The 15,667-nt window shown below is 35.6% G+C and overlaps 1 protein-coding gene across 8 annotated transcripts in view; it reads right to left on the bottom strand.

Moving 5' to 3' along the window:
- Positions 1-15,667, bottom strand: part of ROBO1 (roundabout guidance receptor 1) — a 1,115,129-nt gene that overhangs the window by 33,842 nt on the left and 1,065,620 nt on the right. For 6 of the 8 annotated variants that reach the window (XM_019750008.3, XM_074333370.2, XM_074333356.2 and 3 more), the window contains 4 exons: positions 10,051-10,205; positions 7,066-7,401; positions 5,086-5,193; positions 2,322-2,466 (listed from right to left, as the gene is read on the bottom strand). In XM_019750008.3, coding sequence (XP_019605567.1) covers positions 2,322-2,466; positions 5,086-5,193; positions 7,066-7,401; positions 10,051-10,205 — 744 coding nt within the window. The remainder of the gene's footprint in view (positions 1-2,321; positions 2,467-5,085; positions 5,194-7,065; positions 7,402-10,050; positions 10,206-15,667) is intronic. The other 2 variants (XM_074333375.2, XM_074333380.2) reach the window with 1 other exon arrangement.

The raw sequence follows: 15,667 nt of genomic DNA, 5'->3' as shown, positions 1-15,667 counted from the left end.
AGTTCAGCTCTCGTCTATCTCTAAAAAATGTTTAGTATCTATTCCCCTTTTTAAATCTGTTGTATGTGTTACTGCAATAACATTTTAATCAATTTCTTTGCCTCCAGCCACTCTTTCTTCATCCTCACATTGCTTCCAAAATTACTTTATTATAATACACATCACTCCCAGGTCATTCATTTGCTCCAAAGTAATAAATGGCTCTCATTGCCTAGAGAATAAAATGTAAGTGCCTAAACAAAACATTCAAGCGTTTGCACAGTCTGGCTTATATTTGCCTTCCCAGCTTTCTCTCACTCCCTACCATTTGTTTCCTGTTAGTTCTCTGGAAATCCACGTCTTTGTGTGGTCCCAATGTCCATAAAACCCCTTCTCTTCATTGAGAACCTTCTCATTTGTCAAGGTCAAGAACAAAACCCAGCAGACCAAGAAACCTCCATTCTTCCCGGTTAGATTCAGTCTCTCCCTTTGGGGCATAGTTGTATTTCCTGTTGTTTTTATTATTGTTTTGTTTTTGTGGTGGACTAAAACATCAATACATGTTATCATAGCCTTGAAAATGAATTTTTAAAAGTACAATCCTTCTATATTTATGAATTCACTTACTTGCTTAAATTTATCTGCAACCCCAAAGTCAATACCTGTGGTACTTTCATGGTCATTTAATAGACATGTACAGACAGGTACAACATTTGAGCCACCTGTTGGGCACAGGACTAGCAGGGGGTCAAACAAGGTGACACTCCGCCTTCTTGTTTCAGCTTTCACACTGGAAACAAGTGTCCTTTTCATGTCTATATCATGCTACATTGTTCTCTCTCTCTCTCTTTCTTTATATTGGTGACTTTCCTGTTTAAAATGGTCTGGAAGTGTAGTACCTTAGTGCTGTCTAGTGTTCCTAAGGGCAAAAAAGCTGTGATATGCCTTAACGGAGAAAATATGTACATTAGATAAGATTGTTAAGGAATGACTTACAGGGCTGTTGGCTGTGAGTTCAAGGTTAATGAGTCACCAAAACTTATTAAATACGGTGTCTTTAAAGAAAACTCATGTAAAACAAGGTTATACTTGGACTGGTCGACAAAAATATGACCAGAGGCTTGCAGAAACCTAACCCTGTATTTCTCTTAGAAGCAATGGCTCAATATTCACGAAGTAATTAGAAAATAAAAGTACAGAGGCTTTGTTTTCTGGCATAGTTGGAACTGTAAAACGTGTGTGTGTGTGTGTGTGTGTAGACTGAAATGACAATGTCTTTATTTCTATAATAGTAACTAAAAATACTGCAATTTCAGGTAGGTTTTGAGGGTTTTTTGTGTGTGAATTCTCTATGGCAAGTGAGTTCTACTCTATTGATCCTACTAGTAAAGCAGCTGTTTTGTTCTGTTGGGAAGTACCATGTCCAATTCTACAGACTCGGGAGTGAGGAAGAAGCAACTTTCTAACTGCTGTCATGTGGATTACTTACACTTGTTAAATCCCTGAGAGATACAGGCATTTGGTGAAATTTAAATTCGTACAGTTTTCAGCATAATTGAATAATGTCTAAGAACAGTTATCAGGATACCGTAGATATAGTATAAGTTCATACAATTATTTAATGAAAATTCAGAGGTGTTCAATAGAAGTTATGATATTTGAAAATCACAAAATCACATATATATATATAAATCACAAAATCACATATATAATATACATATATATGTGATCTCATATATTCATTATTACATATGAAAATGATGAATAAAATGTAAAACACATGTAAATTATATATATATATACATATATATATATATATATACACACACACACACATATATATATACACACATACATATATACATACAGAGGGTGCCAAAAAAATGTATACACATTTAAGAAAGGAAAAAATTGTACTAAAATTGTAATACTCAACATATATCGATAACAAAAGATGAATACAAGTCACGTTTGACTCCTGCAATTACAAGAGGTGATCAAAGTGGTTACCATCAGTGTTCCAGACACTCCTGATTACAGTGAACTACTGCTTGAGCAAAGCTGACCAAAGTGCCCACTTGTATACATTGTTTTGGCATGGTATATGGTCATGGTTCATGATTCTTAGTTCCAAAAGAAGCTTCTAAAGCACAAATTCCTTTTTTGGCATCACCGAGGAAGGTTTTTAAGTCCTGCTGATCTATCAGTACAGTTTTATTCAGAGACAAATGCTCATAGACCTTAGGAATCAGTCTCCCGTTGGCAATCTGGGTAACAATTACTTGACAGGGGTGTAAGGAATCGCATGACTTCCCTTCAGTCAGCTCTGAAGTTCCGCTTACCTCTCATCGACAGAGATACTGTACTCTTCACTATTACTATGAGGAGGGGGGTGTGCTGGGGGCGGAGGAAGCAGGTCCGCCCAATTCATGCCGCCCTGTTTTGGTACTTTGGGTGTTCGTGCTCCTTTCTTGTGCCCTTGACTCCCTTGAAAAGAAACAAAATGAAAGTTTTTCATATCCGGCCTTTAAGATTTTTCAATTATTCATACGTTAATTACTTTCTGTAAACATGATCTTGTAATTCATGTATGTATATAGAGAAAAACACTTTTCTTCATTAATATTAAACAGAACTTGGTACAACAGAGATGAACCAGTTTAACTGCAAAATAAATAGCAAAAAAGCAATAAAACCATAAATGAATTTTACAAGTCATATCATTAATAGTGATCTTCTTATAGCAATTAATTGCACTATGGATAATCATGGACAACAAATGAGCTGTAGACACATTTTCTGAAGTTTTTTTCTAGCATTTAATTGCTGGAACTTAAAATACAATATGATACAGATACGATCTATTAGAGTGCCACTGTTGCATTAAATCACTGAATATATATATAATTTGTACTTGTCCGTTGAAATGTTTTAGGCACAATGAAATTACTAGCTCTCATCAGAAAGGCAGGTGCAGATGAAAATAATTACTGGAAAAAGTAATGTAACAACAAAGGAAGCATAAAAATTATTTTTAAAAAGAAGAGTTTTTACTCACTGTTTTTATAAAATTATGGCTCAGAGTAAAATGATGTTTCCTGAACATTCTTAGCTGTTGGAAATAGCCCAATTATTCAAGTGCCCCAGTGTTGAGATTTTCGATTTGGCGTATTCTTTAAACATAGGTAGCTGCACATTTTAGAGGATTTGTTTTAAAATAACTTGGGTCAAAAGCTATTTTGAGATAAAATGGTCTTAATCCTCCTCTTTCAATAGGATACATTTTAGATTGTTATATACATTATAGACAATGAGTCTACAATTACTTTTCTCATATGATCCCTTAAATTCAGTGAATTATCTTGGTCTTTTTTAACCTCTCTGAAACTGCTCCAAATTATATGCGGGTATGAACCTGGTCATAGTATATTCAATGAGGTTTATTTTCTTAACTCACTTGGGAGTTTTCAGTCAAATGGCAGTGTTAAGCCACACATTCTCACACTGGTCTGCTACTGCACTAAGTGCGGGCTGACGGACAGGCTGCTATCAGTACACTATGTGTCCTGTGTGTTTCCATTCTCTCTTCCTCTGCTCAGTTGTCCGATACTGGAATGGCTGTGGAGGTGACCATACCCCGTGCCTTCCTCTTGATTTCCTGGCACACATATACTGGAACATCTCCGTCTGTCCTGAGAGGTCTCACATCACAAATCTCTCCTACACCTCATTTGTTTGCTTCATTCTCTCCCTTAATTACCAACAGATTTCACATTTTTGCATCTTTTTATCAATATTCACAAAATACCTAATAATAAATAGCAGCAGACCATCAGGATCCAGGTACCTTAGTTGAGGCGTAGAGAAAGTCAACTGAATATTTATAACCTAGAATCATATTTTTCCTTCTAAGTTATGATTTTCTAAGTGGCTAAGAATTCAAAGATGAAATGGCATGAGGTATCAGTATTAGAATATATTCTATGGTTTTTGCAAGAGCAGATCTTTGAAAAATTTCTGTTAATTTAGGGTTTACTTCCTTTAAGAAAGAAAAAAGTCATTTAAGAAGCTCTTAATTGTTAAAATAATGAAACAACATATAGTAGAATAAGAGTAGATATAAAAAGTAAAGAGCAATTTCTAAGTTCCTTTAATTCAAATATGAACAATTTCATTCTTTGAAAATACGGGCTAGAAAATGCCAAATCAGCATGCCTCACTCAAGGGAAGATGGGAAAACACAAATGCTATATTCGTTACAAAAGAGGGGTAGAGACACTTGGCTAAAAGCACCTAGCAACAACTTTAATCCAGATGCTCAGAAGCGATATTTCCACCCTGTCCTGGAGAAACATACTCGAGTCAAGATCAATTGGTTTTGTTCTCATTGTGGTGTGACTTGCCACATGTTAGTTCTAATAACGAACTGCCTTTAATTAGAAAAACAGGACTTAAGTACTAGCAAACTCCCATCTGCAGCCCCTATCAGGAAAACAGCTGGCAAACAGCTGCAACAGCATACAGACCACAGAGAAGGGGCCTCACTGTGGCTTCTGAGGCACTTAGAGACTTCAGCCGGGAGGTGGCTTTATGAGGTTTTAGAGAAAGAACTGAGGAAGAGTAGAGAGGTTATACACCGAGGCAGTTTCCTGTTGTACCTATCTCATAATATTGTGTCTGAGCCTTTTGATTCTGCTCAAGTGTACTTAAATGGATGTGCTTTTATAGCCTGCTTTCAAATGGTAACATATTTATCAGATCAACTATATGTTCAACAGTTTTACTTATATTTTGACTAAAAAAACCCCACAAGTTTCAACTGCCTTTAAAGATTAGTTGACGCTTCTGGCTTTACTAAAGTTCCCTTCACAAGGAGGAAAACAGGATCCTTAACCTTTGTGACCAAATAGAACAGAAACAGAAATGGCTTATTGCGTGGACAGTCCTTCAAATTGCAGAGACAAAACCTATGCCTGGAATATACAAATTACATAAAGTAATAGGAATGTCATATACACATGAGTTCATTAGCATTCAATTAATAATCTTGAACGTGCCACCTTCTGAAAGGAGATGTTGACTTTCTTTTTGGTTCCCCTTACTTACCAGACGTACTACTGCCCCGGTCTGAGCTGTTGTAGGAGCCTCCTGTGTTCTGGTCATATGACTGGTTGTATGGGATAGTTGGAGGAACCGCATCATTTGCTCGATAATCTACACATTTCAGATAAAAAAAATAAATACATAAACATTTAGTTTTTCTTTGTTGCCTTAATCATTTACCAACAATTAGGCTTTTAAGCCACCATTTTGATTACTTGCTAAGTTGCATGTAAGTTTACCGGAGGAAAAGTCAAGAAAAAATAGACCTTTAAACATGTCTCCTTTACGATTTACAAAATACAAATCTTTGCATCATCTTCTTTCCACACACCAGACTAAACAGAGGTGTGGACGAATCCTATGTGGGACTATTTCCTCTCTTTAAATTATTTATAAACCAGCTATGACAGAAATTAGGTTTGCTTGACTTCTTATCTTGAAAGATGTAGTAACAAAATAACTTTAACAATAAGAAATCGGGAAAATATCATATCTATGAATCATAAAATAAAAGAAAATTAAAAAGAAACAAAACTGAAACTTGTCAGCAAGCTTATATATAATAAAAAATACCCATGATAAGGAAAAAAGAATCTCAGTCTGCCACAGAAATGCTTCTGCTTACTTCAGCAGAGGGGGAAAATCCAAATGATAAACTCGCCACTGGGATATAATGAGTAATAATCTGTCAGTCTAGTTGCATGATGGGGTCTTTATTATAGTGTGACATACTGAGTCTGTTTACAAGCAGTATAAACAATAAATCAGAGCTCTGAAATATTTGTACAGAGAACTGTCAGACCCTTCCAAAGTCCTCAGTAAAGCCATATACGTTAGAGGAACAATGTAATAATAGTTTGAATTCCCACTGTAAACTCTATGATTGCACAAACTGTCTTATTCATCTTTGTCAGCCTTTGTCATGAACTTGTGCAAGAGTCTGAATAAATATTTATTGAATTGGATTATTATGCCAACCCAGTGTTTTTTTAAACTTAGAAAAAAGCAGGATGAGTCTGTAATTAAATGAAAACACATAACACTAACTTAATCAAACAAAACAGTGGTTTTAAGCTATTATTTTGTAATCTCGAACTATGTTTTATTTTCGGGGGGGAAAAAAAAAGGTCCCAACTCAAGCCTAAAGAAAATAAACCTATGTGTCTAATTACTTACAATAAAATGTATCCTTCATCTGGACACTTGTACAAAATTGCCTGATCTATTCAAATTAGAGCAATCCTTTTTTTCTTTATGATATAACATTGCAAATCATGTTATTAAAACATTAGCCTGAAGGACTATAAAAAAATCAAATTCCGACTCACACATACCTTATTAGAAAGAGAAACATTCCCCTCAGGCCATAAGATACAATTCTGCTGCGACAAGTTAACACTAAACTCAATTTACTTTAGGGTCTATTCTGACAGACTTCAATCAGGTCAACCAAAGAATTGTAGGTTCTAAAATCGTACATTGCAGCAGCCTTAGTAAGCACTCAAGGTAGGAGAACTACAACAAATTGAACCACTTCTCCAGTTCACGTTTAATTATTTTTCTCCAGTTTGATATAAAAATGCCATTCGTTTATATGACCATGTAGAAGCAATTACCTTACATTCTCGAGTGGAAAAATGGGATAGTCTATTTATTTAAAGTGTGAGGCATTGTAACGGCTGTAGCTCTGCTTTATGAATAAAAGATTGCCTGTCCTATGCAATCCTTCACCTACGATTAAATTTAAATTAATCTCAAAAGACGACTTGAAAATACTTATATATTATTATAAAATCAATTTCCAGGGTTATTGTTGTGCTAATTAACTCTCGGACACAGAAATTCTGAAACCAAAGAAATACAAAAACCTTAGTAACCAAAGAAAGATTTCACATGCTCGTCCCAGCCAGGCTTCGGCACGGAGTGCTGAGGGTTAGGGGTACCAAGACAGAAAAGGGTGAGGATGAAGGCACAGCGGTTCACCTTTGTTCAATTTGTTCTGCTCCATGATGTTATACTGAATCGGTGCCACTTCTGGTTTCTGCTGCCCAGGCGGTTTCCAGTGCTTCTCGCTGGCGTCCCCACTGCCATTGTTCATGTTGTTGCTGAGGTTTGACTGGATGAGCTGGGTGGTGGCATAAGGAGTGGGCTGCCCTGATGGATTGACAAAACGCCCATCCTTCAGATTTGGGCTATTGAAGGTTTTCATCTCATTGATTTTGTTACTAAGGTCCACATCACCATAAACAGTTGACTCAGGGAGCATCAGATTTGTTTGTTTGTTATCCAGTTGGTTGTTATAATTTGCTATACAATCGGCTATGTGCAACGGAGAGGAAAAGGAGAAAGTCATTTTCCATGGTTATTTGTTTAAGGCTTTTTGTAAGTAGCTTTGTGAGTCACAGTAAAATTGTTATGTAAAGCACAAATGGGCTTCAATAAGATCAGTAAAAAGGGCCAAGTATTCATATGTACTTTCTAAAGAAAATGATTGAAAATGGAGGGAATAAAAGAATTTATATACAGACGAAAGAGAATTTATATAGACTAAATAATTTGGAACTTCTGCAAAGTGCTATATAATAAATAATTCACCCAATTTGAGAGAACTTTTCTTTAACAACTCCATTAATGAGAATTCCACCCAAATAACATATACATGAATATATGTGCCAAATTTAAATTTTCTAGTCTGGAGTTAATTGAACTACTTGAAGATACTACTTAGCTATCAAAGCAACAGAACCAAGCATAGAAGTTGAGAATCAAACAAAGAAAAAAATCTCTGCCATCCCATCAAAAAATATGAGATTTCAATATTTTATAAAGTATCTCTACTCAAAAGCTATGAGGAAGAGAGGAGTGATAGTAAATAGTACTAGGGAGAATTTTATTAGTTCTTCTCTTGGTCACGTAGGATAATCATTGTCAGGCAAAGATGTTAATCATTTTTTTTATGGTTTCATAATGACACCCCAAGAAGTATAAAGTGACAATAATGATGGGAAAACGGATCATACATTACCAGGGTAATTTAATCAAATAAAGCCTGAAATAATATCAATTATGTCTACTATCTCAATTTCCTTCTAATTTTCCCTTCATTGAAATATTTGAGAATGAAATAACTGATACAGAGAAATATTAAAGCCTGTAGTTAAAAATATTAAAACAGTAGGAGTTAAAATTAAAACATTTTTAAAATAAAAAAAAATTAGTCAAGTTACAGTGGTGAAAACAATATTATATTATTCATGCAGTATATAATGGCACCAACATTAACAAGTCACCTTGAAGATTAGTTTCCAACTGGATATCTTAAAAAATTATAAGTTAAATATAAATGATAAACGTCTAAGTATTACTTTGCCTTGTGCACCTGAAACTAATAAAAAAATATTTAAATGTTATCTCAAATATAAACTTTTATTGTAAATAAAAAACCTTACTCTATTAAAAAATATATAAGTTAACACAGTGGGTAATAAAGATATAAATAGGAATAGACTCTTAAGAAAATTTTGCAACTTCTCTAGAATACTGAATTCAACAATTTGGCATTTCAATAATAAATGATCAGGAAACAGGGATATTTGATCCATCTGGTCTTTAGTAATTCTAGTTTCTAGGTATTAAATTTTATTTAATAGGGGTACAGACATATTATTAAAGGCAATATGGATTTGGCAATCTCATTTTTCTTCCTCAGTCTTTCGAAATGAGTGCTACTCAATTGAACTTTCTGAGATGATGGACATGGTCTATTCTGCATTGTGCAATACAGTGGCCACCAGCACTTGAAATGTGGCTAATGAGAATGAGGAACTGAATTTTAAATTGTATTTTATTTAAATTGAAATAGCCACATATAGGCAGAGGCTACCATGTTGGACAGCAGAGTTCTACATATTAATTCAAATGAGTACTGTCATTATTTCTCCCCTATCGGTCTCACCATAGTCTTTCTTTTATTTAAAATTATGTAAGCGTCTGTCTGGATGACTAGGATATGGACCTTTGGAGAATATGGACTCGGTCACATGGATGTCATATCCATATCCTTATCCAATGGACCTTCGGGACTTCTTTTAAGGTTAGACCTATAGATGGCACTATGACTTGTACTTTACGTTACATAACATCTTTGTGTAAATGCTATCTTCTATTTCCCTGTTCCTTAATTCCATGGGTTATTTTACTTCTATCATCATATCTTTTGATTCTTTACAATTCTTTCAATATTTCCCATATCGTGAATGTTGAGGGATTTTTTTCTTTATAAAAAACATTTATAATTTTCTGTTCAAATATTACATACTAAACATCCATATTTTACTGTCATATTTTAGCATGAAATTTTAGCAAACTAATTTACTTATGCATGTTTCTGAACCCCAAACACATGATGCCAAATAAACGTATGCATACACATCTGCAAAAGATATATATTTCTTGTATTCTCAGAATTTATTTCTATACTATAAAAATTTAATTTTGAATTTCAGCTAATTTTCATTTGAAAATTTGTATTACTGTTATACAATTATTACCACTGCTATTAAAATAATTTGGCTCACTTTAACTATAGATTTATTCACATTTTGATCTGTTTTATGGCTCAAATGTTGAAAATAATGAAATAGTTACAATTAAAAATTATAACCCTAAAGAGTTTTATGAATATTTTTACATAATTTCATTTTTCCTTATTTGCTATCTATTCTAGAGATTCTATTCTCCATTCACCCACTGTGTACTGGGAAACTTTTTTGGAAGAGACTGAGGTGTGGAGATATAGGGATGGAGAAAATAACTTGAGTCAGTCTAGATTGCTAAATGATAGTCAACATTTCTTAAACATGGTGATGAAACTTTCCCTTCCCATGCAGGGAGAGGGAGAAGAAATGTATCTCTTTTTGGCTGGTTCCTTCCAGTGCAACTACACATCAAGATGTCTGTGTCTCTAACCTGGGCGACTGTAGGTGGTCAGATTGCTATCGCTGTTCCCACTGCCTGCTGTACAGCAATTGATGGAACAATCATTGTGATTGTTGCCAGTATTAGGCCACGTGTCTGCCAGCCAGGGCTGTGCGGCAGGCTCACTGATGTTAAGAAGTCCTGGCCTAAAGAAAAACAAAAAGATATTAAATAAATGTTATATAAGTAACAAATAATATTTCCTATTCAGAATCCCAACAAACTCTTCATTCCATTACACTCACATATAATTTGGTCAACTCTACTGAATGATATTATTCCTTTTATTTACAGACAAAGCAACTGTACCGTAATATTCTGGGATGTGCCACAGTTTTTAGAGTCATAACTTTGTAAATTGGCAGAGCTGTGCTTCAGACTTAAAATACAGTACCACTTGCAGTGCTCTACTCCACCTTTAGTCACATTAACTGAAAATCAAACACGGAATATAAAAACATGGATACATAATATTTTCAGTGTTTTAATGGCTTAAAGATACCATAATTAAGACAGTTTGTATTTCATTTCTGACCCCTTAAAAATTATTCTTCTCACGACTTTATTATGAAATGGAACAAGCTCCTTCACTTAGACAATAGATACTTCACAGGAAGCACATGTGTATATTTTCCTTCCAAAATGATGAAACAGCAAGTCTTGGGATCTGTGATATTTTGCAGAAAGCCTCCTCGATGCTTCCGTGCACAGTTGTGTAAGCTTGTCAACATTTTCCGAGGGGGATGACATAAAATGCCACAAATCCCAACATAAACAAAGAAAAGCTACTGAATTAAATCTGGTAAAACAAAGATGTCCACTCTAAGAAATAGTAATGTTCATGTTTTTTGGGCACACCAGATGTTAATCCTCTTTCACTGTGCGTTGGGAATGCAAAGCACATCAGCAATTATTAATGGAAGCCCTGGACTCCCAGCAGTAGATACACAGACTGGAGACCAAGAACGGCATTCCAACATCTTTTTCCAACACTGATTCCATTTGATAACTCAGCAAAAGAGGTGATGATGCATGATGTGCTGTCAGACCCACAATAAAGAGACCGGGACTACATGTTCTGCAAAGATGGTCTTCATGATTTCCTTTTCTGTGCAATAATCATGTATCTCACTGACCTGGGAAGCAAACACCCAACATTCCACTCACCATGGTTCCTATTCTGACACATAGTCAACCCAGGAAACTTACTATGCAAATGATGGTTATTTAAGGAATGTCACTTCAAATGAAGAATATGCATTTTAATTTATATATCTGGTCCCGTATGTGTGTGTGTGTGATAAAAATTAATATTTACTGTTTGCATACAATGTGTGAGGCATTGATCTGAGGTCTTTATATGTAACAATTCATTTAATTCTCACAAAATTCTACAAGGCAGTTACTATTATTATTCAGATTTTACAGATGAGGAAACTGAGACACCTGAGAGAGGTTAAGAAACTTGTATGTGGTTATACAAAGTGAGTGAGTGGGAGAGCTGGAATTCAAATTTAAGTATTCTAGCTGCAGAATTCACATTCTCATCTAGGATGCTATAAACCCAGATACTGGAGAGTGCTGAAATTTCCTCCAGTCCTCAAACATTGTTAATAAAAGGAAGAGTGAGGGATGTGTCGGAAGTCTTGAAATTCTCAATAAAGCTGTTAAAACTGTGCAAGCTTATTATTAAAATTGTTGATAAAAACATGCTTTGAAGAGCAATGTTGCTGAACTCTTGAAATTTGAAAGATTTACATGCAAGCAGTCTCACAGATATCTGGAGCCTTTGAAATAAATGTTACTTTAGAAATTCTGCATCCGATAATCTTTTAACTTTCCTTTTTTTATTTTCTCTTGAACTTAAACCATGTGTGTTATCACTATAGAAGTTATTAAAAATAAATCTCCATATTTGACACTGTAGATATATTATGGGATGTTTTACGTATGGATCAAGTGGAAATATTCCACAGCCTGTCTTACATATTTCAAAAGGAATAGACAATGTTTTCACGCTACTATGATTCCCTCAGAAAAAAAAAAAAAAAAAAAAAGCCTTTAAAGTGAATGTTTTGACATCATCACAGGCTGAAAGAACTTTTCATATGTATGGGTGATTTCCAACAGGAAGTAGGATTAACAATTCACATCCTAGCTTTCAGTTTAGACTTGCGTTTGGAATGCTAATTATTTAGGGAAGAAGGTTAAGGATGATTACTGGGCTCACAATGAAACTTAAAATGCCATGTGTGTATTTCAGAGGTCTTTGAGGAAGTCAAGGTCATATGTAGCTACTCTGATAAGGGTGTTAGGGTCTTTTCAAACTGATAATCTCACAGGCTATCTTTATGCATTTAAGATGATCTAGTGTGTATGAAACAGATTTAGATACCCAGCAATAAGAAACGAAGCAGAAGCAAAACACAGTGCTGCTGAGAGCGATTACTATGTGTCTAAAATAGTATATAACGTTACCATACACTATATCGTCATGTAATATGTTCATTGTTATATTTCCATACTAACATATCTGAGTTTTGCTTATTTCTTCCTTATCTTCGACAAGGCAGTATTATCAGGGAAAGGAAGAGACTTGGCCTCACAAAACCAAATTTATCTTCTAGCTTATGCTAGGGAGATTGATTTGTGTTACAAAGGAAAAGAGGGCAAACGCACTTAAATAATTTTGTGGCAGTTTCCTTCAATTCTTCCATTCCTCCTACTCTAGATATTCTAATCACTTACTCTAAAACAAACAAACAAACCAACAAACTCCTATTTGAGCTCCTAAACCACAAAATACAATACTAGCGGGTCCAGGGATTGGGGAAAATGGTGAGGGGACTGGCAGTAAAGGTTGCCTATAGATTGGCTCCTCTTTCCATTGATAACTTTAAAGAGTTTTGAAGCCAGAACGAAGGGAGGGACATATCTAACAGTGGCCAGTATTTTAAAGAGAAGCAAGACCTGAGCTTGGTTACTTTCTCACCCAGCGCTGCTAGGAAATGTGGTGCTGGCATTCTCCATCTGGCTAGCCTGACTTCCATACTAACTTTTTCAGGCTTTTTTTGCTGTTTCCTGGTTTATGCCATGGTTTGGATTTTAAGTAGGTTTTTAGAAAAAAAGTGACTGGGATATTTGAGGTAAGAAAAACAAATAAATAGCAACAGCTATTTAATATTCCCATGCTCCTCCCCTGGATTCCATCACACATCCTTTGCTCTTTTCAAGTCAAAAAGAGGTCTCTTTGTTTACCACAACCCTCAATCTCTCCCTTTTCTGAGGATAGCTAAATTTGCAATTTTGAAAACTAGAAGAGATTTCTAGCTCTGCTTTCTCCTTTATTAGAGCAAAATGTCCAGCCCCCAAAATTATCTCCAAAGTCATTAAAGACTCAAACTCAGGCCTTCTGACTTTCATTTTTTAAATAGCTTACTCATTCCTTCCTTCCTTGGATACTTTCTGATGGTATCTTTCAAAGTTCAATAATCCATGTATTAAATTTATTGACATAATTCAGTACATTGCATTTATTTAAAAAAATCCACATATTTAATTACTAATAAATTATGAGCCAATACACTCCAGGATCTCACAATTTATTGTGACAATCATATAAGTCAGGAGTTGGCAAACTATTAATACTTCTGTAAAGGATCAGATAGGAACCATTTCAGGCTTTGCAGGCCATGTAGTTTCCATTACAACTACTCAGCTCTGCCACTGTAGTGGAAAAGCAGTCAGAGACAACCTGTAAACAAATGAGTTTGGCTGTATCCTTATAAAACTTCTATTTATGAAACTGGGTGGCAGACCCAATTTGGCCCAAGAACCATAATTTGCTGACCCCTGGTATTTACAAAAGATAACTGCATTTCCTCATATTAGGTGTTGTGGTATTTACACAGCACAGAATGTTCATGGAGGAGGCAGCAGATGAACCTCCACAAACTGACAAGGGGAGGGGGGACACATTCCAGACTGATGTCATAAGGACATACAGGAGAATGCAATACTGGCAAATGGCAGGTGGATTGTAGGGTGCGGCTCACAGAGGAGTGAAGTGGACCCGCAAAGCCTTAGCGGTTGTGGGCTTCCAGTGCTATGCTCAGTTTGGGTATTTAAACGTGGTGGGTTTTACTGAAAATGCGATCTTCAGCAGGTTGGAGACATGATCAATATGCACTTCAAAATATCATTCTGGCTCCAATGGGCAAAAGGAACGAACTCACAGGAAATCATGCAAATAAAGGTAGTTAAAGGCAGGGCTGCTGCGAGCTTCTGTAATAGATTAGGCCAGGGAGTGAAACAATATAGTGATAGTGAAGGGGGTAAAAAGAAGGATCAATGCAAAGCAGTCATGGAGGCAGTAAAGGGAATGTTCGGAACATTCCGACTTGGGTGTCATTAACCAAATGAGGTGGCGAGTCTGGTGAGGGCTCACTGAGTCTGAGAGGCCTGAGGGAAACCAGTGTTTAAGGGATGGACATGAGAGAAGCGAATGCAGTTTGGTTCACTTCTTATTCTCTTACTACAGGAGATCATAGAACAAACGCACGCACACACACACACACACACACACACACACACACACACACTCTCTCTCTCTCTCTCTCTCTCTCTCTCTCTCACTCACACATGGCTAGGAAATGAGACCTCTTCCTAATGCCCTCCTGATTCCCCTCTTATCCTTTTATATTTTTTCCATAGTACTCATCAACGGTTAATGGTATAGCATTGACTTATTTTTAATGTTTATTATTTATCTTCTGTCTCCCGAGTTAAATGTAAGGCTCACGTGGACAGAAATTGTTACTGACTTTGCTCGCTGATACATGTCAAGCAACTAGAACAGTGCCCATCACATGTTGGGCATTCAATGACTGTGTGATGAATAAATAAATTTAAAATTGTGTACATAACTGTCATTTTGATCATTGACTCAAAGATCTTTATTTAACTGTTGCCTCTGTAACATTCCAGCATCTTTTATCATGTCATTTGGTATTTGAATTAAAATGGCTTCCCTGATATTCTATTTTTAAATTTACAAGGTTAATTCTGTTGATGATATAGTGAGTTTTCCAAATGGATAGAGATTTCAAGGAACAGTGTAATTTTTCAGTCCTGCCATAGAAACTAGCATTTAGTACCTACGGATTCCTTCAATTATTTCCTGTTTGATAATTTGGTCTATCTAGGTGGTCAATTTCAGTACAGCAAAAACTGGACATACTGTGTTTCCCCGAAAATAAGACCTAGCTAGACAATCAGCTCTAACACGTCTTTTGGAGCAAAAATTAATCTAATATCATAGTAAAATAAGACCGGGTCTTAGATTAATTTTTGCTCCAAAAGAGGCATTAGAGCTGATTGTCCAGCTACATCTTATTTTCGGGGAAACAGGGTATATACGTATATTGTGTGTGTGTTTGTGTGTGTGTGTCCCCACAGGAGCACACATGCATCTGTGCCCACACCTATGTCCAGAGGCTACTGCCAAACATATAGAAGATGCTCAATTAAATACTTTCCTATGCTTTGATTAATGAGAAAGCTGAAGTCTACAGTCATGAATATACCAGGTAGAGAGGTGAATATATAA

Source organism: Rhinolophus sinicus, chromosome 17 (assembly GCF_057876585.1).
Source record: "Rhinolophus sinicus isolate RSI-liver-muscle chromosome 17, RSI-T2T, whole genome shotgun sequence".
NCBI classification, from domain to species: Eukaryota; Metazoa; Chordata; class Mammalia; order Chiroptera; family Rhinolophidae; genus Rhinolophus; species Rhinolophus sinicus.
Note: the sequence above shows the minus strand (reverse complement) of the source record. Positions and strands in the feature narration are given on the sequence as shown.